The following is a 23,845-nucleotide window of genomic DNA, read 5'->3' as shown; positions in this document are numbered from 1 at the left end:
TGCCTGCATCGGGCGGCGTGGCTTGCATCACGCTGACCGGGGCCTGCAGCGGTCGGCCAGGTTCCATGAGCTTCTCCCATTTCTGCCGACGCCGACTCCAAGGCTCGTCATCCCCCGCCGCGCGCGTCGCACCACTTGTGCATTCTGCCGCCGCGCTCGGTCGGGCGTTGCGTGATTCTGGCGCTGAAAGCCCGCGCGGTGGAGCCCGTCGCTGCGTGCGGCCTCGGACGAGTGCGTGGATAATGACGCTGCGGACGGCCAGCAGGTGGTGCACTGAAACAGCTCCTTGCCTCGCAGTGCTGGCCGGGGCGGCGCTGGGCCAACACGAGTTGGGGCGGTGACGGCGCTAGCAGCCAGCCAACGAGTGCGCTCGTCTGCTTGGGGACGGCGCGGCGCCGATCAGCAGAGGGCTCAGGGCTGTCAGCAGGCCGCCCGTCGTCCTGCTTTGTCCAACATCCGTCGAGTCGCACGGCAAGTTGCCACCTGGCCTCTCATTGGCCCCGCCGATCCTCGCCCACCCTCCACCACGAGCAACCCTCGCGAAGCCGTTATCGTTCATCTATCGAGATTCGCTCGTCATTTCCCTCCCCGCCTGCCCTTTGATAGCAGTCGTCGCAGCCGCAGACGGCAGCATTGCAACCTGTACGTCTCAGGGGCCGCTTTGAACTGCTCGCCCGATCAAGCCATGCAAGCGTTTCAAGTGGTTAGCGCTCGGAAACCCTCTGGTGCGCGCACCCATGCCCTCTAGGCTCTGTGTTCCCCTCGCGTTCCACCTCCAAGCACGGCCGGCGGGTAGTGGCGGCGACGTCCTGGACTCTGGGGAAAGCTCTCGCCATCGAGCTGCTTGCGAGCCCCGCCGCAGCGCGAATCGCTTCGAGCATCGTGGCCTCTGTAGACTGGCGCGAGAGGGCTGCACCGGAGATGAAACAAAGTCGGTGTAGACCGCCTCGCGCGAATAGCAGTGCGAGGAGGCAATCCTGCTAGCTATTTTCTGCCTTCCTGCTGTTTGTTGTCCGGCTTCGGGGTCGTCGACCAGTGCCATCGCTCCGGAGTGCTGCCGAGGCTCCGTAGCAACGTCTCGACTGGTCTGCAAAGGGGATGCTGCAGTAGTCTGCAGCAGCCTGCATAGCTAAGAGACGCATGTCGAGAAGCGTGCGTGACACCTCGCCACCACCGAAGCGTGCTAGACAGGTACTCGACGGCCTCCCGAGAGCACTACTGCAGGAAACACGCCTGTACCCACTCAGTCCCTGAGGTTTCCACGGCGGTGAAGCGACGGCAAATTTTTCGACCAACAACACATCGTATTTGCGGGCTCTGCGGCCTATGGGAATTCGTACATTTCTCGAAATAGCGGGAGCCCCCTGGTCGGATCTGTCGCACACGGTGGGCCTGCGGAGCCTACCCGCGGATACCGCACCGTCTAGATGCAGACATCGAATTGTTGGAAAACCCTACTGCACGACAGTTAGCAATTGCGATCGCTGTCTGGAGAGACAATACTTTGGCCATATTCGTGCTATCTCCACGACGTGTGTGTGGAAGTGGAAAGAAGCTCAATTATGCTCAATTGGCAGGGGCAGAGGCAGCTGAGGAAAGTACGCTCGCGCCTTCGCACCTGCCATGTTGACAGCCATCAACAAATCCTCAGGGCGGTCCGTCTTCCTCAGAAAATTTTCTTCACATCTTCACGCCTACAACGAGCTGTACCCTATTCGGCCATTACAGTCCTTATCAAGACCAGGGTCTGCACTACACTTCAGACCACCATGTTGTAAGTTCTGTTCTCGCGATATTTGCACCAACCAGAGCGTGAGGCCGGCACACAACAGCCATTGTTCAAATGTCGAAAATTTTTCTGTCTTCACCGCCCTTCACCGCTCCTAAACAATAATCAACAACAACAACAATGCCCAGCATGTCCATCGAGCTGAATCGCTGGGTGCAGTGTCGGACTGTCCTCCTCGACATTGGTGAGTTTGCAGTAGTTCTCTCCTGTTTTTCCTCAAAGTCAAAGTCTGCATGCAGCCTTCCGTTCTCCAATGCATGCGGCAGTTCTGGTATGGTCTGGCCAGCAGCCTGCCGACACACTTGCGAAGCCAAAAACGAACCACGCGCTTTCTTGCAGCATGCTGGCGTTTCTTGTTTTCGTGGCCGGGCAACTCTACCCCAGGTTTTGCTTGCGCCGACCCCAGCCATCTCCACGTCTCGACCCTGTCCAGCGACGCGTGCAATTGTTACTCAAGACAATACTGACCGCGCTGTGTCACCCATCCAGAGGGGACCATCTCAAGCATTTCCTTCGTCAAGGACGTTCTGGTGAGCCGGCTTCTGTTCCGCTGCACTTACTCATTAGTCGTCCCCATCGCGTCGAGGCTACCTGTTTCCCCGCAATCGGAGCGCGTGTGATCACCAACACCAAACTTAACTCGACCTCGAGACGGCCCGCGCTTCCAGCCCTTTGGCGCCTTCTCGGGGAGCGTCAAGCCACTCATTCCATCCCACGCCTGCGTGATGCCCCTGCTCTCTTTTCTCTCGTCTTCTTTAAGCTTCTATAGTCCGTCACGCGCCCAGTAGCAGAGGGTCACTCCCTATTCCAGTCCTGTTCTCACGATAGCCGCAGTATGCCTACGCACTTGACCGTCTCACAACACTAGCACGCCACTCGTGGGACGATCCGGCTTTTCAAGACCTAATTGCGGGGTTCCCAGAAGAGACAAAGGCGGACGCCCAGACACTGCTTGCGCATGTTGAGGACCTTACGCGTAGAGACGTCAAGGCTGTGTATCTGAAGCAGCTACAAGGTGGGTCTTCTTTTCCTTTACGTGTCTCTCGCGCGCCCTCAAGCATGCTCCTCGTTTTGTCTTTGTGGGTGCGCGTTCGGCCCAGGGTCATTCCTAGAGATCATCGACACGTCAAGAAGCCGGGGCGCGATCTCCGCCGTGTTCGATCGGGAATCGGTACGAAACGATGCGGGCCGGCAATTAGAGTCGGAAGGCCGACTCCCTGTGATATTCGCCTTCGCTATCACTCCCAAATGTGGAGATGCTGAGTTGGCTCTTCGGCCCCAGACGCGCTTACCACTGTCTCGCCCATACGCGCTGACCGCAGCTATATGAGAATAAACATAGATTGTTTTGTTTCATCACACTCACCTCAGCCCCTTTCAAGCAGATCGCTTTCGATGCCCATTCGTCGAAGATGGGTGCTACTACGGGTGCACTAACGCTGGCGTATAGGCAAGATCTGGAAGACCGGATACGACAACGGTGACCTTAAGACCCCGCTCTTTGACGATGTGATCCCGACATTGGGAGCCTGGAAGGGTGCCGGCAAAACTTTGGCTGTCTTCTCCTCCGGCAGTGTGCAAGCTCAGTTGCAGTTCTTCTCAGTCGTCGAAGATGGCTCCACTACACGAGATTTGAAGCCTCTCTTTGCAGCGCACTTTGACCCCACCATAGCGGGTTCAAAGCTCGAGACGAAATCATACGAGAAGATCTGCCGCGATCTTGGCCAGGAGGCTGCAGAAGTGACCTTCCTGACAGACAACGTGAAAGGTATGTACAGTGCAATTCTACACCATGTCCGGGTCTCTCTCTCATCCCTTTTCTACGTTGCTCCGTACACGCGGTTTGTCTATACGTGGTCACCCCGGTCGCTACGCGTCGCTTCTGTATGTTTCTACATGAAACGCTTCCGACAGATTACTGGATCGGCGGGCTCAGCACTCTATTAATATGGCAAAACCACCATCCTTATCGCTTACTCTTCGCTAAACCCTTCAAACTAACCCCGCCGTCATCGCGCTTTTCTATTAATCTCCGCAAAAGCCCGCAAAAGCCCGCGAATCCCAACTCCGCGTCTCTGGCAGTCGATCTCCTGCTCGCTCTGTTCTCCCTTGATCTGCCGCAATCAAAATACCCCGCATACCACTCCGTCATAAGCTGTTTACTGACATTTGGGTAAACAGAAGCCGAAGCTGCGACCGATGCGGGTGTGCTCACCATACTGGTGGATCGTCCCGGCAACGCGCCGCTGTCGCAAGAGTCAAGGGCGCGGTTTCCGGTCATCCAGAAGCTGACTGATCTGCCGTGATGCGAGGGCAACTGACGTAGAGTGCGGCGAGAGACATATGGAAGGACAATGTAAGGACGAAGGGAGCTGGCGGTGTATGTTTCTGCATCGGTAGCTGAGCCGAAAAGGAAATCTGGGTCATGAGCTAGCATACGAGGAAACATTATGGAGCATTCATTCCTCGACTACATCATCCTCCATTCCTCTGTTCCAGCATAAGCTAACCGTTTAGCCCCATGCTCAAACAAACATCCTCTTCCAGCCACTCCTCACGTGCTCCTCCACCCATCGGAATGCGCCGCCTCCCCCTCATACCTGTAACGTGTCTCAAGCATTACTAGCCTCCACATCACCAATTCAATTCTCGTCCGACATTCGTTCGTGGGGTACAGTGCCGCATTTCTGGAATGCGTGGGGGTGTGCAACGCTGCGAAACGGGAATCGCTTCATGCAAAGAGTGGAGTGACCATCAACTGTCGTTCGGTCGGCCGACTCGTCACGCCATTTCCCCCGGCATTTTGGCGGGGTGCCCATACCGCGACGCTAATCAATGTCGGAGAAATTGTACTGTGCTACGCGTGCCACGGTAGTTGGCGGTGTCGGTCGGTGGTCGGACGATGCTTTCCCGGGGATTTGGTCGGGCGGGTCTTGGGTGTGTGTGTGCATGTGCATTGGAGGGAGGGAAGTTGTTGATACTGCACGTATGCGGGCATGTGAACGCAGAGAGGGGAGAGATACTATGCTATGCGTACCTATGCGTCTGGTGACCTTGTGACTGATGCGTTGCAGGAGCTCGACGGGGTGATGAGGGAGCGGAAGGGTAGTGCGGCAAGTGCTTCAATTCCATTCCTGAAGGTCTCGACAGCAGGGCCGCTTGACTCCGGCTGACATCTTGCAGGACTGACTGACTAACTGACCTGCAAAGAAGTTGCTACTGGCAGGCATGACAAGAAAAATTTGTAGAAGCTCAATCGGTGCTCGAGCGGACAAAAGCAAGTACGGCTACGGCGTTAGTAGTCTCATGGCCCTCCGAATTTTTTTTTCTCTTTCTATGCATGAGGAAGGCCTGCATGCGCAGATGGCGAGAGCAGACAGACAAGAAAAAGCTTGCCTAGGCTTACTTACTTACCGGGTGAAAGGCCAACTTGGCGTACGTACCAGCTCGATGCGTCAATGAGATAATTGGTTAGTTAGTTGTGTTGTATTCTCTACGCTCGCTCGTTCTTGATCGTTCGGCCTTATCGGGTTTGCCGAGCGAGCTGCACTTACGTCCCTTGCACGCTCTGATAGAATATAACATGTCGATTGAGTTCGATCGTTCACTGCGTATGTAGGATCTCGAAGGCATCATTCCACCTCTTCGGTTGCGTCGTCCTCTCTCGCTCATACCGCCACCATAACCCCCTCTCCCGCGGTCCAGACTTTACGCTCCGTAGTTTTCTAGCTAGCTAGCGTCATATTTGGATATGAGCTCGGCTCAGAGCGTTGCAATGGATGAGTACGGTAGCGCGGCTGGTACTGGGCGAGTAAGTGCGGTCGCTTGAGGGAGTGTTTGAGCGTTAGACACAAGGAGCTATACGGCACTAAGAAGGGGTATGGAAGCGAGCAGGGTTGCGGGAGCATGGTCCGACTTAACTAGAGGTCTGTGACCGTCACTATGGTAAGCGTCTCAACTAATACCTCGTTGCATCCATAAGTATCATAAAGGTAAAGTCGTGTCAAAACAAATGGTATACCCCGCTAGACGAAGTCCAAGACATGGTTAGCTGGGTAGCCATGCCTCAATTAACCCAATAGTGCGGCTTCCACCTCAGCCATGCTGTACCCATTCCTCAAGCACACGTGTCATGGAACCAACTGCTGGTCACTCCCCTCGTCCAAGCGCATTGATGTTTCCAATATCCAAGCCTTCTGAGGTGTTGGTCACGGTATCGATCTTGAAGCTATTGTCGGTGCTGCCGAGATATCTAGCATTGTCGATGTTCCCAACGCGGTGCTTTTGACCTCCTATTTGCCCGATTGTGAAGGTATTCCGGTTTTTCATTCCATCTCTCGTGCCTCTGGCGTAGTCGCGGGCTGCATCTCCGGCCTGTTGTGGACTGGGTGGAACGTCGTGCTCATCAGGCTCAACCATCATGCACCTCTCAGAACCAAACGCCTTACCCTTCTCCGGCGTACCATCACGCCCAGCAGCTTGTGATGTCTGATGCCTTGGGTTGTACTGCTGGTTCAAGGAGGCGTTCGCATGTGGATGATCATAAAGAGGGCGTACTTGAGACAGGGGAGGATACACCGACTCCGTATCCCCGGATCTACCTTCGGCAGAGTCGTCTTCATCACCAGAGTCCGATTGCTGCTGGAAATGTTTTGGGTGGGGAGTAGCTTGACTCTCATTTGCTCCATCAGAGGTGGGCAAAAGATGGCGGTTCTCGCGTACAGACCGCCGTCCATGATCCTCCGAAGAAGTGACCGAAGAGGGCGACCTAGATCCAGCGCTTCGGCCAGGATCCCTCCGGTACGAGTTGGCGTTGTATTCTTGCTCAGGAGGAGCCATCTCAGTGACCTTTTTCTCGGCTTGGCTGATCAATTTAAGCTTCTCGATATCTGAAATTGGGCGCTGCAGCTGGATTGACCTGTCTGGTATATTAGCTTGAGCACATCCAAGATGAATACACCCTCACTTACAACTGGGTGATAGCAACAGCTTAGCAACGTGCGGTCTCTACCCAAGTGGGCTCATGGATGATTGGCTGTGCGCTTGGAGAGTGCGACAATCCTGCTGTTCCGGCTCGCTCACCGGAACATGTGGCATGTAACGCGTAAAATGGCGATAAGGAAGGCGATGTTTGCGCGCGGCGATTCGAGCACGAGCCGTTGTGTAAGTGTGGCGCAGTGAAGGTGTGTTGTGGTGGCAACCGGTTGATCGCCGGATTTGGCAAGCGCACTGCAGCCCTCGCCTTTCCCTCAAGGTCGATACGCCTTGCGCCTGTTGCCCTGTCCTCTGCCTCCTATCTCTTTCTCTGCCTTCTATCTTCATGTCTAATGCGCAGTAGGCTAGCTTACTGCCACCGAACGAGCTATCCGGCCATATTGCCTCGCAATTCATCAAGTTCGCGAGCTCGCACGGATGAGAAGCATTGACATACCGCAGAAGAGCATGGACTCAGTCGGTCAGTATGAGGACGTCAGGCTGCGCTGACGGCCAATGCGGGATGTATCCCGCGCGTGGCGTTGCAGTATGCAGCTTCAAGGCATGTCCCATTGTGAACTCGGCCACACGATTACGCCTATGGCCCTTCAGGCCAACAATGCTCCGCTCAGCCTCCCAGATAGGTGGGAGAAAATCCAGCTACAGTTCGACCTGTTAACTAGCGCAATGCCCCAGGCTGAAGACGGTCCTGGAACCAACGACAGCATAGGTACGCAACTAGAGACACTATACAGCTCATACGTCCTGGGGATACGACTCTATTTTCACAGAATTGTTCGCCATGGACGATACCCCCAGCCCCGAGACTTATTTCATCGATCTCAATATCAATAGTCTCGGTGGGCGCGGCCACGCTGTTGGTAACATCAATGTCAACGACGGTATGCTCACCCACAATCTTCAGAGGCTAGCCGAGATCAGTACATGACTGACCTAAATGAGCAGGAGGAAATGCAGCAATCGAGAAGTGGATGAGCTTGCATTCCAGTCCACTCAAGCCGGTTCAGCTATCTTCTGTTCGACCATTCGTTGAAAAACTAACGGATAGCATCTTTAGAGACGAACGCCTGCAGCGATGTCTCAACAACCAGGGCGAGTCTCTTATCCTGCAGGGCAAGATGGGGGTGGGGAAGACTATGACGATGCTCGGCATCCTTAAAAGACTCGATCAACTTCGCGAAGCCGCGGCTGAGGAAAAGCAGAAAAATCTCAATGACGCCACGGGGGAGCAACTTACCAGAGAGCAGGAAACAAATGAGCACGAGATGGGAAAGCAAGAAGAACAAGAGCAAGAACTAGAGGAATTGTTCAGGGAGATCACAGACCGCTTACACGACGCAGAGGAGCACGAGACGGAAGAGCAGGAGCAGGAAAGGCAGACTGGTGTCCTACCTTCCATGCCTTCCGATGTCGTCGTGGCTTCGGTGTTCTTCAATGGTAGCGAGCAGGAAAAACACGATGCCGCGCAGATCCTGATGTGGGTCTTACAGAGTCTCGTCCAACAAATTCCTAATAGCATGAGACATGTCAAAGACCTGTATGAAAAAAGCAGGAACGCGGGTCCCTCGGCAGAAAATATCGCGGCTGGGATTATCTCCGTGCTCGAAAGAGGTAACCCCGCTTGTATTTTTCTAGACGCACTAGATGAGTGCTTCAAGCCGAGCCTCCAGCCAATCCTACGACAGCTCAAAGTCATCCAAGATGCGACGAAGGTCGGACTCGTGATGACCGATCGACTGGACACTAGCAAATGGCAGAATATCTTCGACGAAAGCTGTGGGCGCATATTGAGTGCCGACGAAAGGGATGTCCGGGACTATCTGAAAGCATGTTTAGATCAACTGTCCAGCACCAACCCGGGGCGCTACACCTGGGCGAAGGGCGAATCTCATCGTACGGATGTTATAAGCGTTATTACCAAATCGTCTGGTGGCATGTAAGTCAACAACTCCAATCTGTAAGGTTATTGCTCTCTGACTTGTGCTTCAGTTTTCTCCTCGTGGAGTCGAATCTTCAATTCGTTTCGGGAGCCTATGGCGCTAAGGATCTAAAGACGAGTCTCCTAGCCGTCGAGAAGCTGACATATGATGACGATGGCCAAGACCTGTATCTTGATTGTGTGCTCAAGAAGGCCTTCGACCGGAATCTGGAACGGGTATTATACCAGAACCACCCGCTGATGCGGCATGAAGTCGAGAGGACCCTAGGGTTCATTCGAGACGCAGCTCGAGTATTGTCCATCCTGGAGCTTCAGACGTTGCTCAGCATAACGCTAAGTGGTGGAGAGCCATGTCAAGGCGACTCCCCTTTGTGGGAAACCATCCAACAGTCTTGCCAGGGGCTAATTACAGCGAGAGACGACCACGTATATTATTTACACGAATCACTCGAGAGATACCTTAAGCAAGGCGCTGGTCTCGAAAGGATACCAACCCAGAACGAGCAGCTGGGGAAGAGATGTACCGCCTATCTTACATTCGAGTTCTGCCGTGAGGGTGTATGCAACACTCGGGAGTCTCTGACCGAACGATTAGAACGGTGGCCCCTCTTAGATTACGCCGCAAGATACTGGCAAGACCATCTCACGCGTTTCGAGCAAAGCCTGGGGCACATCGTGACTCCAGAAGATCATAGTTCGGGGTCCTTCCACACACTCGCCCTGCAATATCTCAGGAAAGACTCTCACGTCGAGGCGTCGTATCAGATTACATTGTTCCCAGACCGAGGCCTCCAGGCCTTACGCCGAGAGACCCCAGCAAATGCCACAGCCCCATGGAAAATCATTCTGATTAAGGACGACGGCTTGTCGGATCCTTTCATGCCTAATGGGTTCAACGGCCTCCATCTTGCCTGTCTTTATGGCTATCGCACTTTGGCCCAAAAGCTGATAGATGAACGTCCGCGGGAGTACGTCAACGAACCGACTTCGGAACCCATTGCTTTCGCGCCGATGCACTGGGCAGCTAGAGGCGGCTATCAAGACATTGTCAACATCCTGCTCGACGAAAATGCTGACCCCGGCTGTCGAAGTTCGCTTGGTGCTACACCGTTGATTGTGGCTGCCATGTTCGGCCACAATGGCGTAATCGATACACTGTTGCAGAGAGCTCCAATTCAGGGTAACATTAACGCCCAAACAAGGCTACCCGTCGACATGGAACATCAGATGATAGAATTCGAACTTCGAAAGAAAGAGGACAAACTCTGTGTGAGAAACAACTTCAAGGTCTATGCTCAGGCCGATGGTCGTACTGCATTACATTTCGCAGCAAGGGAAGGCAACATCGAAGCGCTCCGGACTCTTTTGCGCAGCCCGCACATCGACAAGAACATACAAGACTCCGACGGCCAGACAGCACTGCACAAGGCAGCTAAGAAAGGAAAGCTTCAAGTCGTCAAGGAGCTGATTGTGTCCGGGATGGATCCAAGACTAAAAGTCGGCGAAAAGCCTTACGCCTTACTAGACGCCTTGTTCGGATCCATCAAGGGGTTAGGCGGCTTTGTAGGAGCCCCAGCTGAGAATTCTAGGGGCGACTTTCACCATTGGACTGCTCTTCATCTCGCGAGCCCGTACCTACGCAGTATCGGAGTGGTCGAATATCTCTTGAGAGAATGTCCCAAGCTGTGCACTGAAGTCACTCCCTTGGGTGAGACGCCATTACACCTGGCCGCTTCCGCAGGAGTGGTTAGGAATATGGAGCTTCTAATGAGGCAATCAAACGTTGCTATAAATGCCGTGGACCAGGACGGGAAAACGATCTTGCATAACGTGGCCTTGGCTGAATCGGCTGCGGGGCTGGAGCTGATCCTTGAGAAGGGCAGCATTGATGTGAATGCTGAAGATGAGCAAGGCTGGACGCCGTTACACTTCGCCGCTCTCGCGGGGGAAGTAGAAAACCTGAGACTCCTTCTCAAGCAGCAAGGCATCAAGGTCAATCATCGAGATAAAAAGGGTCGCTCGGCGCTGTTCAAAGCTGCGGCCTCACGCAGTGTTGAGTCATTCCGATTGTTACTAGAGCACTCTGAAGATGGGATTCGTCTTGAAGCCGCTAAGATGGTTGCAGAGGAAGCGATCAAGACGGGGAAACGGCCGCCGCTTTTGATTCTCAAGACGATCCTGCACATGTAAGTTACACGAACATCCTGAGCAGCAAGCTCCATCTGACAATGCGCATTAAAGCCTAAGACAGGCCCGATTCCACGGAAACGTCGACGCGTTCATCGCCCATTTAGCTGGCCAGTTGAGATCAATTCGGTCCTCTCCAGAAACACCAGCATCTCAATGGAATGAGCCAGCAACTCTACCCAGGAGAATGGTCACACATTCCAAGTCCCCTTCCCAGCAAAGCCTAGATTGAACCGGGCAGTTCTAAGGGACTCCTCTCTCACCCATTCCCCTCTCCCCTCTCCACGCACTTAAACGTCCTCCCCAGCGGCCCTCCTAATCCACGCCACCGTCTCATCTACCCTGCTCAAAAACGGACTATGCCCGCTCTTAATCCTAGTGATCTCGATCTCACCGCCCATCTCCCGCACCTGCCCCGTCATCAGCTCCTGCGCAAACGGCGGAATCGGAATGTCCTCCTCGCACAGCAGATAGCCCGTCGGGATCTCCTTCCAGCTCGCGGCCGTCGCCTTGGCCGTTTTCGTGCCGAACGAGTGCGTCGACGTCTTCGCGTACCAGTACTGCTGGTCTGCTTCGGGCAGGTCGTTGTAGAAGACGCCGGCTGCGTGGGGCTTGGTGATGGAGTAGTCGCCCTGTGGAGCCAGTGTCAACGAGGGGGGGTTGAAGAGGCATGGAATGGGATGAGATGGGCTGAGGACATACCTGCACCTCCCACCAATGCGGAATCTCGCCCTGAAGAGCATCCATCAAGCTCACCCCCTCAGGCGCAATAAAACTACACATATACGCCACCCTGACCACGCCGCCCTTCTCGCCCCTCTCCTCCCTCTGCTTCTTCCCCATGCCGGTCAGAGCGCTGCCGGCCACGATGCCAGACCAGCTGTGCGGCACGACCAGCACGTCGTTCCCGTCTCCGATCGCGGCGGTCACAAGTTCCCTGACGGCCGCGATGTCTTGCGAGAGATCCGGCGGAGGGTTCGCGCTCCCGACTGAGGGGAGCTGGCGCGTGTGGACTGCGTAGCCGGCGGCTTGCAGCTTCGGAGTGATGAGGGAGAAGCATTCGGGGGTGTGCCAGGCGCCGGGGATTAGGACGAGTTGGGGCTTGGTCATGGTGGGCGGGAGTTCGAGACTGATCTGATGGAAGGCGGAGGAGGAATTATTGAGAGGTATTAGGTATGAGCTGGAGGAAGGGCGTAGTTATGCTGTAGGAAAATCGCTGGGAATCCGCGTGCCGCCAAAAAGAAGATTTAGGCGTGGAAAAGTACTGAAAAGAAAAGCGTCAATGGACCAAGGAGTGAGACTCTGGATGTGCTGTGCTGCTGACAGTGTACTGACGACGGCGGGGCAAGTCCGCTCTCGCTCAACAGCACTGAGACTACTCGTCTGAGACCGAGCTCGAGCTTTCAAGAGTAGTGGGCAGCTCGCCTGCATTTATACAAATCCACAAGCTCGTTCCTCCCTAGCTCGCGAGAGAGTCAGCACTTATGTATACATGGGTGGGGTGGCCCTAAGGCACTCCCTCCAGCAGGCTTGTCCAATGAGGTATGGCGAGGGGAAGGGTCTAGGTCTGTGTGGCTGCGGCATAGTACGGTCGGAGTACACAGGGTGGCCAATGAGAATGTGTCTAAGACTGCCTGCCCCATCTTCAGCAGGCTGTACATCTGCTGGTCGTTCGGGAGTCGTATACAGGCACGCTTGCTGTATCGCACGAGATACGGAGCATCTTTTGACCGTGGGGCACGGTGCAATGGGCGGAATGAAAGCTAGTTCGTCTGGTTGTCTATTGAAGTTGTCGACTCCCGGTTTGCCGAGGCACGTTGGCCATCCATGAACTATCGAATTCGCGCCAGCCAAAATTACTGTATGTCGCTGCTCATTCTGGGTAGGGCCGGGAAGCAAAGATGGTATTGAAAAGCGCAATCCGAGTTAAAGGCCACCGCGAAAGGTAGATGTGGGTATTATTACGTCTTCTAGCATACCTTCCCGACCTATAGTAGAAGACCCTGAACGCCGGCTCTTGCGCAAGAAGCATCTAGTCCGTTATGCACCGAATCGCAGTACCCAAACCTCTCAAAAGAACCGCCACCAGATGAAGACGATTATGATGAACACCAGCGCGCCGACCGGCCCGTACTGGAGCACAGTTAGCATCCGCGCAAGCCTGTGGGGGCCGCGAAATTATGCCACTCACCTGCTTCAGCAGCAACTCCCAATTGATCCGCACCGCCGCCTTCCTGTACTTCCTACTATCCTCCCGCAACCTACTCGAGATATCGCCCATGCGCTCCAGACTATCCCCCCTGTACAGCAGATCCTCTATATTCTTCGTCATGACCTTGGTCACGTCCTTGAGCTCGTCGTTCAGCCGGTCCAGGTTCGCGGGCATCCGCGAGTCCTGATACGTCTTCATGGTTTTGTGGATGGTTCGCTCGAAGCCAACATAGGCGAAGGACTTCACGCCCGGGGCGAGGTAGTCGGAGGGCTGGTGGCTGACGTTGAATTCGTTTGCGAGGTCGGCGAGGTATGCGAAGGCTAGTTTGCGCGGGTAGGAACGCTCGCATAGGGTGAGGTAGCAGAGCCCGTCCTTGACGATGTAACTGCGTCCATGTGTCAGCGTCGGCGGTCCTATGCGTCGGTGCTCAAATGGCGACGCGGATGGGGCGAGGGGCAGCAGCAGGATGCGCATACTGGTATGTGTAGGCGCCGGTCTCGACGCTGGCTTGCGGCTCGGAATTGCGGTTCATGCGGCGCTGGATGAGCTTCGCCCTAGACGTGGCCTCCTGCAGCTGCGCGTCTATCTGTTGACCGTGAGCCGATGGTACGGGGCACGACGAGCACGACAGTCGGACGCACCTTTGTCTCATCTCCCCCACTTGCTAATATGATGCCTGGGCTGCCGTTAGCTTGCTGTATGGCCCTCAGCGCCCGCGTCGTGGAACACAACTGACCGTCGTCCACCCGCGAAATCCACGTCATCTTAATCATGGTGTGTGCGTGATTGCTGTGTAGCGGTCCTAGCCAGTGGGTATCTTCGAAAAGAGGAGCAGTCGCAATCAGGGCGATTTCGGGTGGTCGTGGGGCAGGGGGAGAGGCTACGTGTCGGTGTTGAAGCTATGGAAATGCGGAAAGCATGCGGAGAAGCTCGGGCCACCGACCAAAAAACATCGTGACTTCGCCGCGGCCCACCACCCTTCAACCTGCCCCTCGGAATATGACTGTGGCTCTTCGGCCTCGTTGATTCGAGAACCAAAGCTTAGCAACACCTTCTTGGACCACTGCCATTGGCATTTTTGGGTGCACAGGGGCGGCACTTCCGTACGACGAACGCTCTGGACACCATGTTCGATCAACCTTCCGTCATCCAGTCACTCTGTCCTCCGCACCCCTCAGGAGCAGTCTCCAAGCGGAAGCCACAGTCCAGGGCTTATTTCTGGTTCTTTAACTCAACTTCAGCTCCCTGAGCCTACCACCTCTCAGTCGGTTTCCTACCTTTGTCTAGCCTGACAACGCCCCTCTGCTGCCTTGCCCAACACGAGCGTTTATCAATCGCCACAGCCCCTTACCGGATCTGCAGTCATTTGAGAGTCTAATCAACCCCTGACTGCCATTCCACGCTACATCGGTAGTGAAAAGGCTGGTGCTTGTCTGAAAGGATTGCACGCCGTTTTCCAACGATAACATCGTCTTGGCGGTGTGCCACCATAGAGCTCGCCATGTCTCTCCCAGTGCGGTATGTTCAATTCAACATCTAGCTTTCATTTAATCAGGACGCTATTGTTCCAGAGCCCTATTCTGCGCTCCATTCTTACCCTGATTCTGGTTCTCGTTGCCCTGCCGCGTTTCACCTGCAGCACTCCAGCTATTGTACTCTTATTCGCACGCACAACCAACGCTCTCGATCGCAGCCGTCGCTTTCACTCCAACCAAATCGCCGATTGCTCGCCGGCGTCGTTCCATTCTCCGTATTCATTCTTATTGTTCTTCGCTTCCCTATTCTTCCGCGTTATTCGACAATACCAATCTCAACAATCGCCGCGGCCGGCCACGTCTTAACCGAGTCGTTACTGACACAAAACCCAAGGCCTTCCTCTGCTTCTCAAGACTTTCCTCCAGATCCTCAACAACCCACTTCGACTTTCGACTCGTTCGACATCTCTCAGCTTCCATCACAGCAATCACAGCAAACCAACCAAGCACTTCCCACTACACCAAACAACAATTCAGCAACCATGTGTGGTCCTCTCATCGACTCGTCTCCTCTCTCTTCGCCGGGCTCTCCGCTTCCCGCCGCGCCTGGTGCGTGGAACAGCGCCAAAGCCTCTCGCGATCTCACCAAGACCGACTCAGTCAACACCAAGAACGCAGCCACCCCGCCTCCTGCTCCAGTGTCCCCTGGCTCGACCAAGTCGACCACTTCCAACATGAGCAAGAAGCGTTCCCGCCGTGACAGTCACGACCCTTCCACTCCTGTCTCCAAGTCCAAGAAGCTCAACAAGGTGTCCAAGCCATCCTCTCCGCGCACCAGCACTCGTCCCACGCGCAGCCGCAAGGCCCCAGAGCGCTTCACCGACATGAAGGAGCCGCCCAAGAAGCCCGCTGCTCCCCGCAAGACCGCCAGCAAGGTCTTCGACCCAGTCTACATCACCACCAACTCCACGTCGCGCCTTGGCAAGGCCGACATCTACCACATGCTGCTCGAAGATGCTCCCTGGGTCTGCCTGACCCTCGCCCAGAAGCAGATCCTCCTCGACATGCTCCCCAAGAGCCAGGAGAATGTCGTTCTCCTCAGCAAGATCGTCTCGGGCGAGGCTGCTGCCGCTGAGCGGCCACGGGAGTTCAGCAGGAACTTCAACCTGTTCCGGACGGACGTCGCCAAGTTCGTCGAGGACCTGAAGAACGGCCACCTCGCCAAAGGGTGGCAGGCAGCTGCCCAGCAGGCAGTCGTCGAGCGGGCCGCAGGCCTGTACGACGAGTGGAAGGCGGAGGAGGCCGAGCTTTGGTGGGGGCAGAACTGAGTGGTCCGCGGTGGCCGGGACGGTGCTGGCATCGTCCCGGCAGCGGCCACTCATATGTGCATGTATCTAGGCCTATCCGGCATTTGATGAGAGTTGGGATGACTGGGCTGGATAGTGGTGGCTTTACTGGGTAGTTACTGCACCTCAATGAACACCAGATGTCCTCGTATCCATACATATTCATATGCCACGTGATATGACGTAAAGCTAGCTGAGAGCCATCAGCCTCCCTATTCCCTCCTCAGATATATACAACTCCATCCCCACCCTCACGCCCATCCCACCCACCGTACAAGCCTCTAAAGGCCTCCACGCTCCCTAATCCCCAATTCACATAACCCCCACCATCCCCACCACCTTCCTCGCCACCTCCAGACTCTCCGCATCATCCACCCTCTCCATCCCATCCCTTACCATCCCACCCCTAGTCTCCACACTCCCAGCCCCCCGCGCAACAATATTCAAATCGCTCTGCGTGTGCGCCGCGACTTCTTTCCCCGCGACGGCGAAACGGACCTCGCATTCTAGTCTGTAGCTGCGCCAGATGTTGTACGTTGCAAAACTCGGGAGCATGGTTGCTGGGAGCGTGAGAGTCAGGGTGATGCTTTGCGAGGAGAAGTCACCGTCGATGGGTATGAATGTTCGGGAGGACGGGAGCGTGGTGCTGCGGAGAGCGGTGGATTTGAAGGTGTGCGAGTGGGATTTCGCCTGTGCCCCGAGGGCGTGGTTTGATATTGGACTTGGATTTGGACTTGGATTTGGACTTGGATGCAGAACCCGCAGACCCGTGAACGATTTGACCCGCGCGTCCAGCGACGCGATGCAGATATCCGGGACTGCGAAGTTGTACAGTTTGCCCAGCGGGGGCGGGAGCACGGAGAGAGTAATCGGGAGGTGGAGGTCGGAGCCTGGGGTGGCGAGCTTGGGGCTGCGGATCTGCGCGGCGAAGTAGAAGCTTGGGGCGGAGGGGTTGAAGGCGTCGCGGAGTTGCTCGCGCAGGGAGAGCCGGCGTTCTTTGGTGAGGGCGGCGGTTTGCACGGAGAGGTTGTGGCGGGTTGTTGTTGTGTTGGAGGGGGAGGTCAGGGATTGCAGGCGGGGAGGGGGGAGGCGCAGGGTAGTGAGGTGGATGGGGAAGGCGTGCGTGGCGTTTGGGATGAGGGTGTTGGGGGATGGGGATGGGGATGGGGAGGGCGTGGAGCGCACGGCGATGAGGGAGTAGGATATGGAGGCGCGGCCTGAGGCGAGGGATGTGAGGGTGGTGGAGGTGCGGAGGGGGAGAGTCATGGATGGGGGGAGGGGGTGCGCTGCGCTGGATTCATATGGTTCTTGGGCTGGCCAGGTATGTGTCCAGAACGGAGTATGCGTAGGGTGGTCTGAGGAGAGGCTGTTCAGGGTCTCATCGAAGCCGCTGGTGGAGCGCTCGGGAATCGTGATGCAGAACCGCGGGATTGCGTTGTGAGTTTCGGGCTTGAAGTGCAGGATTTGATAGAGCAGCGGTGCGTGGTTTTTGTGCTCGGTTTTGTCGCCGCGGATGTACGTTGTTGCGCGTCCTTCGAGGATGAGATGGATATGTGTGTTTGAAGAGGGAGTCCAGCCTAAGATATAGCCCGTTATACTTTCTCCAGGGGAATAGGCTCGAGATGGATTGTCAAGGACAAGTTGCAACTCTGCGGTATGGGAGGACGGAAGCGACACGGGTATGGGAGCTTGAGAGGCATTGCTATGAGTCTCCGCGATGGGGTCATCGTAGAGCGAGCGATTATCATCTTCTGGACACAGTCCAACTTGTATGAAGCCAAAGTCGGAAGCGCGGTAGACTGAATCGGAAGCCTGCGCCGAAGCTCTCGGAGGGGATACTGCGGATGCGCTCGATGGAGGACGCGGAAAAGTAGAAAGAAGCTTTTGCTCTTTGACCGAGATCGCCATCTATGGCCTGTAACGGGATCCTGCGACGATGCGGGGGTGTTTTAAAACAAAGGATCCCGACAGAATGGTATAAGATAGGGCGAAGCAGTAACCGGGTCAAGAACTGGTTCGCCGGGTCCGCGATGGTCAGCGATGAAGTGGGTGGAAACTCGCCTGGATAATTGAGGAAGGGAAAATCGGATGGTTGAGAAATTGTGGGTTGAGGTCTCCATACAGTAGTGTGGGCGCATTGCCTGATGCTCCAGACTCTATTATCTATATGCGACGTGCAACGCATGCGGTTTCAAGGTGCAATGTTTCGCAGAGGACACCAATGGTATGGCTCCTACGTACTATTTCAAGCAACATCTGCAGTCCATGCTTCCACAGATTTGATCGGTCAACAATCGTCGGGAAGGCTATTTTTGTACAAGGAGTATCTGCAAAAAAAGACAACGATGAAGCACAGCGTGCAGCGACGACATTTTAATCTTCTTCTGCTGGGGAATGATATCGCGATCGGATGAATAGATGACGGACCTCATTGCACGACGTTCGCTGTTCAGCTCTCTCACTCGTCCTCCGGGTCAGCCTTCCAGAACAGCCACGCACCGACAGCAACTGCTTTCAACGCGAAAGCAGTCCAAAGCGCTCCGGCCAGGCCGACAGAACTATGCGCCCACAGACCCCCAAACACGGCGCCAATCAAAAGCAGAATCGGCGCAGCGGTCCTCCTATTCCGCTCCACGTTGGTCAGGGCAAACAGCTTCGGGTCGGAAAAGAGATCGCAGTAGTTGCTTGTCAGAACGACGCTCGTGAGCCCGCCATACTGCAACACTCGTGAGGTGACCGCCTGTCCGCTCGATTGGAATGCGACTGAAGCAAGCGGGATGAGCACCTGCCAGTGGAGGCCATTCGAGGATTCGGTCCCGAGAGTGACAATCAATGCAGCCAGGAGGATGAGGACGAGTTGGATGAGATAGGAAGCAACAAGGACCCAGCGTCTGCGCGGCGAGAGGTGGCGATGGAAGCGGCTGAAGAAGAAGGAGCCGAGACAGAAGAAGGTTATCGAGGTTAGGGCTTTGACCCAGCGTATGCCTTCGTTGGGTGCTATGAGACCTAAGCCCAGGTACACGGTGTTCCCTAGTCTTGTGTTAGTGATCATTTCTACAACACATGAGATGGGATCAAGCGCTTCTTACTCACCAGTTTGCATGCTTACGAACGAGCCCCAGATAAACACGGCGGAGCTATCCAGCAGCCCCGTGATGATGTAGCAAAACAGCAAGACCAGGTCTGCCCAGTCCTTGTGGACATTTACCATCATGTGTTTCTTCAGGCGATTCCATGGCCGAGCTGGATCCGAAGGTTTCGCGGGTCGGGGCAGCAGCGGGGTTTCCTCGTCGGCGGCATTGCGTCGGTGCGAATTGAGATTGTTCATGTTGCTGAATTTGCTGAAGGCGGCTTCGGTGTCCAGAAGTGAGGGCGAGGGGCGGACTTAATAGAATACTAGCGCGGGAACGGCAAGTCGCCAAGCAACTCCGCACACAGATCGGGGGGGCTGGATGTTTCCGCGACGACAACAAACCGCGGCAATTCTAGGATATGGCCGGAGGAGTGACTAAAGACCAGTAACGCTGCAGAAGCAGATGCATTTAATGTTTCGAGAGGACGAGTCCGCAGGGATAAAACAATAATCCACGAGTAGAAAGCAGCTGGCGGGCCAAGCGATGAAAGGAAAGCCCCGGAAATGTCGTCATGGGAAAAGGCCCGAGCGGGGAGCGGGAGAGTGGCCGGAAGACGTCTTAAGGAGCGCCATACCATCAGTCTGCGACGCGCAGAAGTTCCAGCAGAATCGACCGAAATCAGTTGAAGAGGAGCCATGCATTTCTCACCGTTGCTCGTGGTGCTGGGTGCCTGCAGCGGCGTCTCGGCCGCCCCCGTCGAGCAGCAGCCGCTAACCGGAAACGGACGTCACGCTGGGCCGCATGGGAAGCCCTACACGCCAGAGCATCGCGACCCGTACGATGGGAAAATCGACGCCATCGGAGACAAGCTTCAGCCTCTGCCATGGGTAAGTTAACAATGCCGTCCAAAAGTGTCGCGTAATCCAACCAAGCATCGTAAAGCGCCTTGGCTCTCTGGGCTGCACCCTCGCGATACAGCGCCGCTCTGCCAAATGAGCGCAGAAAGCATGTGCTAACTCTCTGATCAGAGAAATGGAGATGGTGCGACCATGCTGGGCCCACGCAACAAGCCGCGTGAGCGAGAGAACCCCGATATTATCCGCCCACCTAGCACCGATCACGGCACCATGCAGAACATGCGCTGGTCGTTCGCCGACTCGCATATCCGCATCGAGGAAGGCGGCTGGACGCGAGAGACGACTATCCGCGAGCTCCCTACCAGCATAGAGCTAGCTGGCGTCAATATGCGACTCGAAGAGGGCGTGATCCGAGAGCTCCATTGGCACAAGGAGGCCGAATGGGCTTACGTCCTGGAAGGTCGCGTCCGCATCACTGCGCTCGACACTGAAGGTGGCAGCTTCGTCGACGATCTCGAGAAGGGCGATCTCTGGTACTTTCCCGCCGGCCATCCTCACTCTCTTCAGGGACTCAGTCCCAACGGCACCGAGTTCCTTCTCATTTTCGACGACGGCCACTTCTCCGAAGATTCAACCTTCTTGCTGACCGACTGGGTCGCTCGGACGCCGAAGAAGGTTCTTTCAGAGAACTTCCGCGTCGCCCCGGAAGTATTCGAAGCGACCCCGGACAAAGAAAAGTACATCTTCCAGGGCCGCGAGCCTGACTCCATCGATAAGGAGCTCCCCAAAGGTAAGGGTTACAAGAAGTCCAAGCTGCAGTTCACCCACAAGATGCTTGCTCAAGAGCCCATGAATACTACCGGAGGACTGGTCCGTATCACGGACTCCACCAACTTCCCCCTCTCCAAGACAGTAGCCGCGGCACATTTGGATATTCAACCGGGTGCGTTGAGGGAGATGCACTGGCACCCGACCGCAGACGAATGGAGCTTCTTCATCAAGGGTCGGGCACGTGTGACCATCTTCGCAGGTAAAGGAAACGCAAGGACATTCGACTATCAGGCGGGCGACGTGGGCATCGTCCCGAAGAACATGGGCCATTTCATCGAGAACCTGAGCGACGACGAGCCGCTTGAGGTGCTGGAAATCTTCCGCGCAGACGAGTTCAAAGACTTCTCGCTCTTCCAGTGGTTGGGCGAGACTCCTCGAAAGCTGGTTGTGGACCACATGTTTGCTACAGACCACAAGACGGGAGAGAAGTTTCTCGATGCAATTTGGGATGCCGAAAAGGATCCTATCAAGGGTCGCGTCGGTATTGACGAGGAGGACAAGGAGGAGTTGTAAATATTTACTCATGTGCAAGGCGCGGGTTCAGTTGTGAGATGAGCGAACACGGTCGGCGTTGGTGCTGGTGCTTGCATGTAAAACACGTATATTGGGCCCCCGACTAAGCTCCCAGTTTGAAATGTCATCCATAATATGCCTGCTTGATTACATTAGTTTTCATGTCACAGACGATGTTCAGCCTGCAGAACGTGAGAAACCGATGCGTTTAGTGCCTATTCCATAAGGCGAGGAATACTTACAGATCCCAAATGTAATTATATTCTTCTCTTGACGTAGCGCAGAACCGCGTCTTCTTCGGAAACTCCTCATACTTAAAGGTATTCTCTGCTACTGCCAAAGCCCTACCCTCATCGTACAGCTGCTTGCACGTGAAGATAACAGCCGACGTGCACGTCCACAGGGGGTCCATCCGCGGGATAGGATCGAGGGCCGGCAACGACGGAATCGTTTGCGACGCCAAGGCAAGCTCGAGGATGCGGTTGCGTATCTCGGCGGGCATTTGTAGCAGACGAGAATCGGGTTGGGCTTCGTACCGCAAATCCTTATCAAGTCCTTTTCCGATGGGTTGGCAGAGATAAATCCGTGGCTCCCAGACCAGTGGGTCGGTGCATTTCCAGGCGGGGTACGCAGCGATATGAGGATCTCCTGTTGTAATCCTCTTCCCAATGACGCGGTCTCTCCAGGTCTGGGCGTCCTCTCGCACGCGTTTCGCAAAGCGCTGTCGGTTCATGGCGGCTGGAGTAAATGCCGTGTTGCAACCCTGCGTCTCGGGTGCTGGCTGGACGAACCGTTGGAATGGATGGGCTTTCCGGGGCGGTGGGATCCAATGTAGTTGTGTCGTGTAGGAGGAGAGGTAAAGGTGGCAAGTGCCACGGTGCGAGTGCTATGTGCCATTATTGCCTGGGGCATCCCGGTCGGTTCGTGGGACAACACCCCACGGACAAATATGCCACGGTATGCATTTTAATCCAAGCTTTCGCAACTTTAACATAAGTGAGTGGATAAAACTAATGCGTTGGAGGTTTGTTTTAAGTCTCTGAAGCGGTTTTGGTACATTCTCCCGCACTGTAGCGTGGGTTGAAGACACGGATGTCTCGCTGTCTATTTCAAGTTAGCGGGAAACGAACCCCGGGGCCCTCGGACTTCAGCTCCGTCGCTTACCCTGACCCCTCCTTTCCACCTTCAACACCATCCCGTCGGCCTGCTTTTCTTTTTTACGCAAGCATGATCGCCAAGTCAACCACACGCAACTGAATCCGCAGGCGCATCGGCAGTCCGGGGAGGTCGCGATCAGTACGGCATTCTATCTCACACTGAACAATGCGATGCATGTCCAGTTCATCAGAGTTATCTGCCATTTCGGCATCTTCTCGCCCCCGGAACATGCCGTCTACCGGTTTGAGGAGCGACGAGCGATGTGTCTCCGGCCTCCCAGACCTCATTTTTTTCCCCACATTCTGCGCCTTTCTGTACTTAATTCCTCAGGCAACACTCGAGGTTGACAGCGCAGTCGCCGACCCCTGAACAGAAGGACGATGGCGTTGAGCGGTGAGCTAGATGATTGGCTGCCCCGTCGTGCCTCTTCTCGAGAACATGCTGCTGCAGGACCTGACCGGTCGCCCCTCCAATAAGAGCTGCCGCGGATATGCCATCATCTGCCTCCTGAGGTTTCTCGCGGCTTTGCTCTTTCCTGCGATGAATTCTCACCAGCAGACACTTTCTTCATAATGTTCTTTGAATGCAGAGCCGCTTTCATCATGAGCCTCAGCCTTTCGCCTTCGACTCAGCGCCCTCGATATTCACATTGGTGACTAACTGCATTGAGTGGCTGCCACTTCCGCCCAGATGCCTTGCAGAGTCGATAAAGTCGGCCGAAGCTACGTTTGGTACTGCTGCAATTGCGAAGATGGCCCGTTTTCATTGGCGAACAACTCATACTGCCCTAACGATACATGCAACTTTCACAAGCGATGCAGTCCGGGTACCAATCCGATGACCCCCCCTAGGTCTCCGCCACCTACATCTTACATATACGATGCTACTCGTAAGAATGCCGCTTCCCCTTCCGACATCGCAAAGCCGGTCCCAGCGGAGGACGAATTGCGATCCATCGTTTCTCCGGAGGATAAGGAACCTGACACACGACATGATTCCCGGGGCAAAAGGAAGGATCGTCCTTCGAAGGATACGCCGCACGCGCCGGGTCATAAGCCTGAGGAATCCTTGGCGAACATCGCACGACAGGCTACCCTTACGGTCCTGGATTTCCTGCACACTTTACCCTCAAATGATAGCCTTCCCTCTATATCTGGATACAAAGAATGCCCCACGGCTGGAGCGTCCTCAGCTGGTCGGCGGAAATCTTCCCTGCTCCAAGCGGCGGGTCGGTCAGAAAAAAGTCAAGCTCGAAAGCATGACAAAGATGACACTAAGAGAAGACACGACGAGAGCGATTCCAATGACGAGAAACCGAGGCTGCCACAAGATCTTGAGGTACAGGGCACTGATGGTGCACCAAACCAAAAATACGCTTGCCCCTTCTTCAAGAACAACCCCCACAGGTTTCGGCATGTCGTGTCATGCAGTTCGGGGTATTCTGACTTCTCTCGCCTCAAGTGAGTGGT

At 55.3% G+C, this 23,845-nt stretch overlaps 10 protein-coding genes across 10 annotated transcripts; 4 read left to right on the top strand and 6 right to left on the bottom strand.

Moving 5' to 3' along the window:
* The first annotated feature begins 1,880 nt into the window (after positions 1 to 1,880).
* On the top strand, positions 1,881 to 4,248 carry BU26DRAFT_603147 (2,3-diketo-5-methylthio-1-phosphopentane phosphatase). Its single transcript, XM_033835401.1, has 5 exons — positions 1,881 to 1,973; positions 2,279 to 2,319; positions 2,624 to 2,804; positions 3,240 to 3,557; positions 3,971 to 4,248. The coding sequence occupies exons 1-5, from the start codon at positions 1,910 to 1,912 to the stop codon at positions 4,093 to 4,095; spliced, it is 729 nt and encodes a 242-aa protein (XP_033685576.1). The 5' UTR covers positions 1,881 to 1,909; the 3' UTR covers positions 4,096 to 4,248.
* A 1,491-nt stretch (positions 4,249 to 5,739) lies between these two features.
* Positions 5,740 to 6,919, bottom strand: BU26DRAFT_549313 (uncharacterized protein). Its single transcript, XM_033831988.1, has 2 exons — positions 6,760 to 6,919; positions 5,740 to 6,707 (listed from the first exon to the last, which is right to left on the bottom strand). Exon 2 carries the CDS (start codon positions 6,626 to 6,628, stop codon positions 5,939 to 5,941), a length of 690 nt encoding a protein of 229 aa, XP_033685575.1. The 5' UTR covers positions 6,629 to 6,707; positions 6,760 to 6,919; the 3' UTR covers positions 5,740 to 5,938.
* A 179-nt stretch (positions 6,920 to 7,098) lies between these two features.
* Positions 7,099 to 7,812, top strand: BU26DRAFT_517403 (uncharacterized protein). The gene is made up of 2 exons (XM_033828569.1): positions 7,099 to 7,665; positions 7,730 to 7,812. Exon 1 carries the CDS (start codon positions 7,313 to 7,315, stop codon positions 7,616 to 7,618), a length of 306 nt encoding a protein of 101 aa, XP_033685574.1. The 5' UTR covers positions 7,099 to 7,312; the 3' UTR covers positions 7,619 to 7,665; positions 7,730 to 7,812.
* A 3,014-nt stretch (positions 7,813 to 10,826) lies between these two features.
* Positions 10,827 to 12,346, bottom strand: BU26DRAFT_453390 (alpha/beta-hydrolase). The gene is made up of 2 exons (XM_033824830.1): positions 11,613 to 12,346; positions 10,827 to 11,542 (listed from the first exon to the last, which is right to left on the bottom strand). The coding sequence occupies exons 1-2, from the start codon at positions 12,018 to 12,020 to the stop codon at positions 11,201 to 11,203; spliced, it is 750 nt and encodes a 249-aa protein (XP_033685573.1). The 5' UTR covers positions 12,021 to 12,346; the 3' UTR covers positions 10,827 to 11,200.
* A 334-nt stretch (positions 12,347 to 12,680) lies between these two features.
* On the bottom strand, positions 12,681 to 13,989 carry BU26DRAFT_517401 (snare-like protein). The gene is made up of 5 exons (XM_033828568.1): positions 13,859 to 13,989; positions 13,764 to 13,798; positions 13,599 to 13,708; positions 13,102 to 13,507; positions 12,681 to 13,043 (listed from the first exon to the last, which is right to left on the bottom strand). Exons 1-5 carry the CDS (start codon positions 13,893 to 13,895, stop codon positions 12,981 to 12,983), a joined length of 651 nt encoding a protein of 216 aa, XP_033685572.1. The 5' UTR covers positions 13,896 to 13,989; the 3' UTR covers positions 12,681 to 12,980.
* Positions 13,990 to 14,519: 530 nt separating this feature from the next.
* On the top strand, positions 14,520 to 16,094 carry BU26DRAFT_266119 (uncharacterized protein). Its single transcript, XM_033821315.1, has 2 exons — positions 14,520 to 14,640; positions 14,992 to 16,094. The coding sequence occupies exons 1-2, from the start codon at positions 14,624 to 14,626 to the stop codon at positions 15,923 to 15,925; spliced, it is 951 nt and encodes a 316-aa protein (XP_033685571.1). The 5' UTR covers positions 14,520 to 14,623; the 3' UTR covers positions 15,926 to 16,094.
* A 161-nt stretch (positions 16,095 to 16,255) lies between these two features.
* Positions 16,256 to 17,851, bottom strand: BU26DRAFT_503228 (uncharacterized protein; the record flags this gene model as incomplete). Its single annotated transcript, XM_033826685.1, has 1 exon — positions 16,256 to 17,851. One exon carries the CDS (start codon positions 17,849 to 17,851, stop codon positions 16,256 to 16,258), a length of 1,596 nt encoding a protein of 531 aa, XP_033685570.1.
* A 528-nt stretch (positions 17,852 to 18,379) lies between these two features.
* BU26DRAFT_266093 (uncharacterized protein) lies at positions 18,380 to 19,415 on the bottom strand. The gene is made up of 2 exons (XM_033821313.1): positions 19,037 to 19,415; positions 18,380 to 18,973 (listed from the first exon to the last, which is right to left on the bottom strand). The coding sequence occupies exons 1-2, from the start codon at positions 19,269 to 19,271 to the stop codon at positions 18,402 to 18,404; spliced, it is 807 nt and encodes a 268-aa protein (XP_033685569.1). The 5' UTR covers positions 19,272 to 19,415; the 3' UTR covers positions 18,380 to 18,401.
* Positions 19,355 to 21,337, top strand: BU26DRAFT_266100 (oxalate decarboxylase oxdD). The gene is made up of 2 exons (XM_033821314.1): positions 19,355 to 19,904; positions 20,046 to 21,337. Exons 1-2 carry the CDS (start codon positions 19,713 to 19,715, stop codon positions 21,216 to 21,218), a joined length of 1,365 nt encoding a protein of 454 aa, XP_033685568.1. The 5' UTR covers positions 19,355 to 19,712; the 3' UTR covers positions 21,219 to 21,337.
* Positions 21,281 to 22,131, bottom strand: BU26DRAFT_266090 (uncharacterized protein). Its single transcript, XM_033821312.1, has 2 exons — positions 21,461 to 22,131; positions 21,281 to 21,400 (listed from the first exon to the last, which is right to left on the bottom strand). Exons 1-2 carry the CDS (start codon positions 21,949 to 21,951, stop codon positions 21,343 to 21,345), a joined length of 549 nt encoding a protein of 182 aa, XP_033685567.1. The 5' UTR covers positions 21,952 to 22,131; the 3' UTR covers positions 21,281 to 21,342.
* Between the last annotated feature and the right edge of the window lie 1,714 nt (positions 22,132 to 23,845).

Source organism: Trematosphaeria pertusa (genome assembly GCF_010094035.1).
Source record: "Trematosphaeria pertusa strain CBS 122368 unplaced genomic scaffold BU26scaffold_5, whole genome shotgun sequence".
NCBI classification, from domain to species: domain Eukaryota; kingdom Fungi; phylum Ascomycota; class Dothideomycetes; order Pleosporales; family Trematosphaeriaceae; genus Trematosphaeria; species Trematosphaeria pertusa.
Note: the sequence above shows the minus strand (reverse complement) of the source record. Positions and strands in the feature narration are given on the sequence as shown.

What these genes read in the sequence shown, in the direction of transcription:
- BU26DRAFT_603147 (XM_033835401.1), top strand. Translation starts at nt 1,910, where the DNA reads ATGCCCAGCATGTCCATCGAGCTGAATCGCTGGGTGCAGTGTCGGACT. An exon ending in CCTTCGTCAAGGACGTTCTG is followed by an intron (nt 2,320 to 2,623) that starts GTGAGCCGGCTT and finishes CGATAGCCGCAG; the next exon opens with TATGCCTACGCACTTGACCG. An exon ending in CCTGACAGACAACGTGAAAG is followed by an intron (nt 3,558 to 3,970) that starts GTATGTACAGTG and finishes TTGGGTAAACAG; the next exon opens with AAGCCGAAGCTGCGACCGAT.
- BU26DRAFT_549313 (XM_033831988.1), bottom strand. Translation starts at nt 6,628, where the DNA reads ATGGCTCCTCCTGAGCAAGAATACAACGCCAACTCGTACCGGAGGGAT.
- BU26DRAFT_517403 (XM_033828569.1), top strand. Translation starts at nt 7,313, where the DNA reads ATGCAGCTTCAAGGCATGTCCCATTGTGAACTCGGCCACACGATTACG.
- BU26DRAFT_453390 (XM_033824830.1), bottom strand. Translation starts at nt 12,020, where the DNA reads ATGACCAAGCCCCAACTCGTCCTAATCCCCGGCGCCTGGCACACCCCC. An exon ending in CGCATTGGTGGGAGGTGCAG is followed by an intron (nt 11,543 to 11,612) that starts GTATGTCCTCAG and finishes CTGGCTCCACAG; the next exon opens with GGCGACTACTCCATCACCAA.
- BU26DRAFT_517401 (XM_033828568.1), bottom strand. Translation starts at nt 13,895, where the DNA reads ATGATTAAGATGACGTGGATTTCGCGGGTGGACGACG. An exon ending in ACCGGCGCCTACACATACCA is followed by an intron (nt 13,508 to 13,598) that starts GTATGCGCATCC and finishes ACATGGACGCAG; the next exon opens with TTACATCGTCAAGGACGGGC. An exon ending in GGGAGTTGCTGCTGAAGCAG is followed by an intron (nt 13,044 to 13,101) that starts GTGAGTGGCATA and finishes ACTGTGCTCCAG; the next exon opens with TACGGGCCGGTCGGCGCGCT.
- BU26DRAFT_266093 (XM_033821313.1), bottom strand. Translation starts at nt 19,271, where the DNA reads ATGAACAATCTCAATTCGCACCGACGCAATGCCGCCGACGAGGAAACC. An exon ending in GTTCGTAAGCATGCAAACTG is followed by an intron (nt 18,974 to 19,036) that starts GTGAGTAAGAAG and finishes ACACAAGACTAG; the next exon opens with GGAACACCGTGTACCTGGGC.
- BU26DRAFT_266100 (XM_033821314.1), top strand. Translation starts at nt 19,713, where the DNA reads ATGCATTTCTCACCGTTGCTCGTGGTGCTGGGTGCCTGCAGCGGCGTC. An exon ending in AGCTTCAGCCTCTGCCATGG is followed by an intron (nt 19,905 to 20,045) that starts GTAAGTTAACAA and finishes CTCTCTGATCAG; the next exon opens with AGAAATGGAGATGGTGCGAC.
- BU26DRAFT_266090 (XM_033821312.1), bottom strand. Translation starts at nt 21,951, where the DNA reads ATGAACCGACAGCGCTTTGCGAAACGCGTGCGAGAGGACGCCCAGACC. An exon ending in TATAATTACATTTGGGATCT is followed by an intron (nt 21,401 to 21,460) that starts GTAAGTATTCCT and finishes CACGTTCTGCAG; the next exon opens with GCTGAACATCGTCTGTGACA.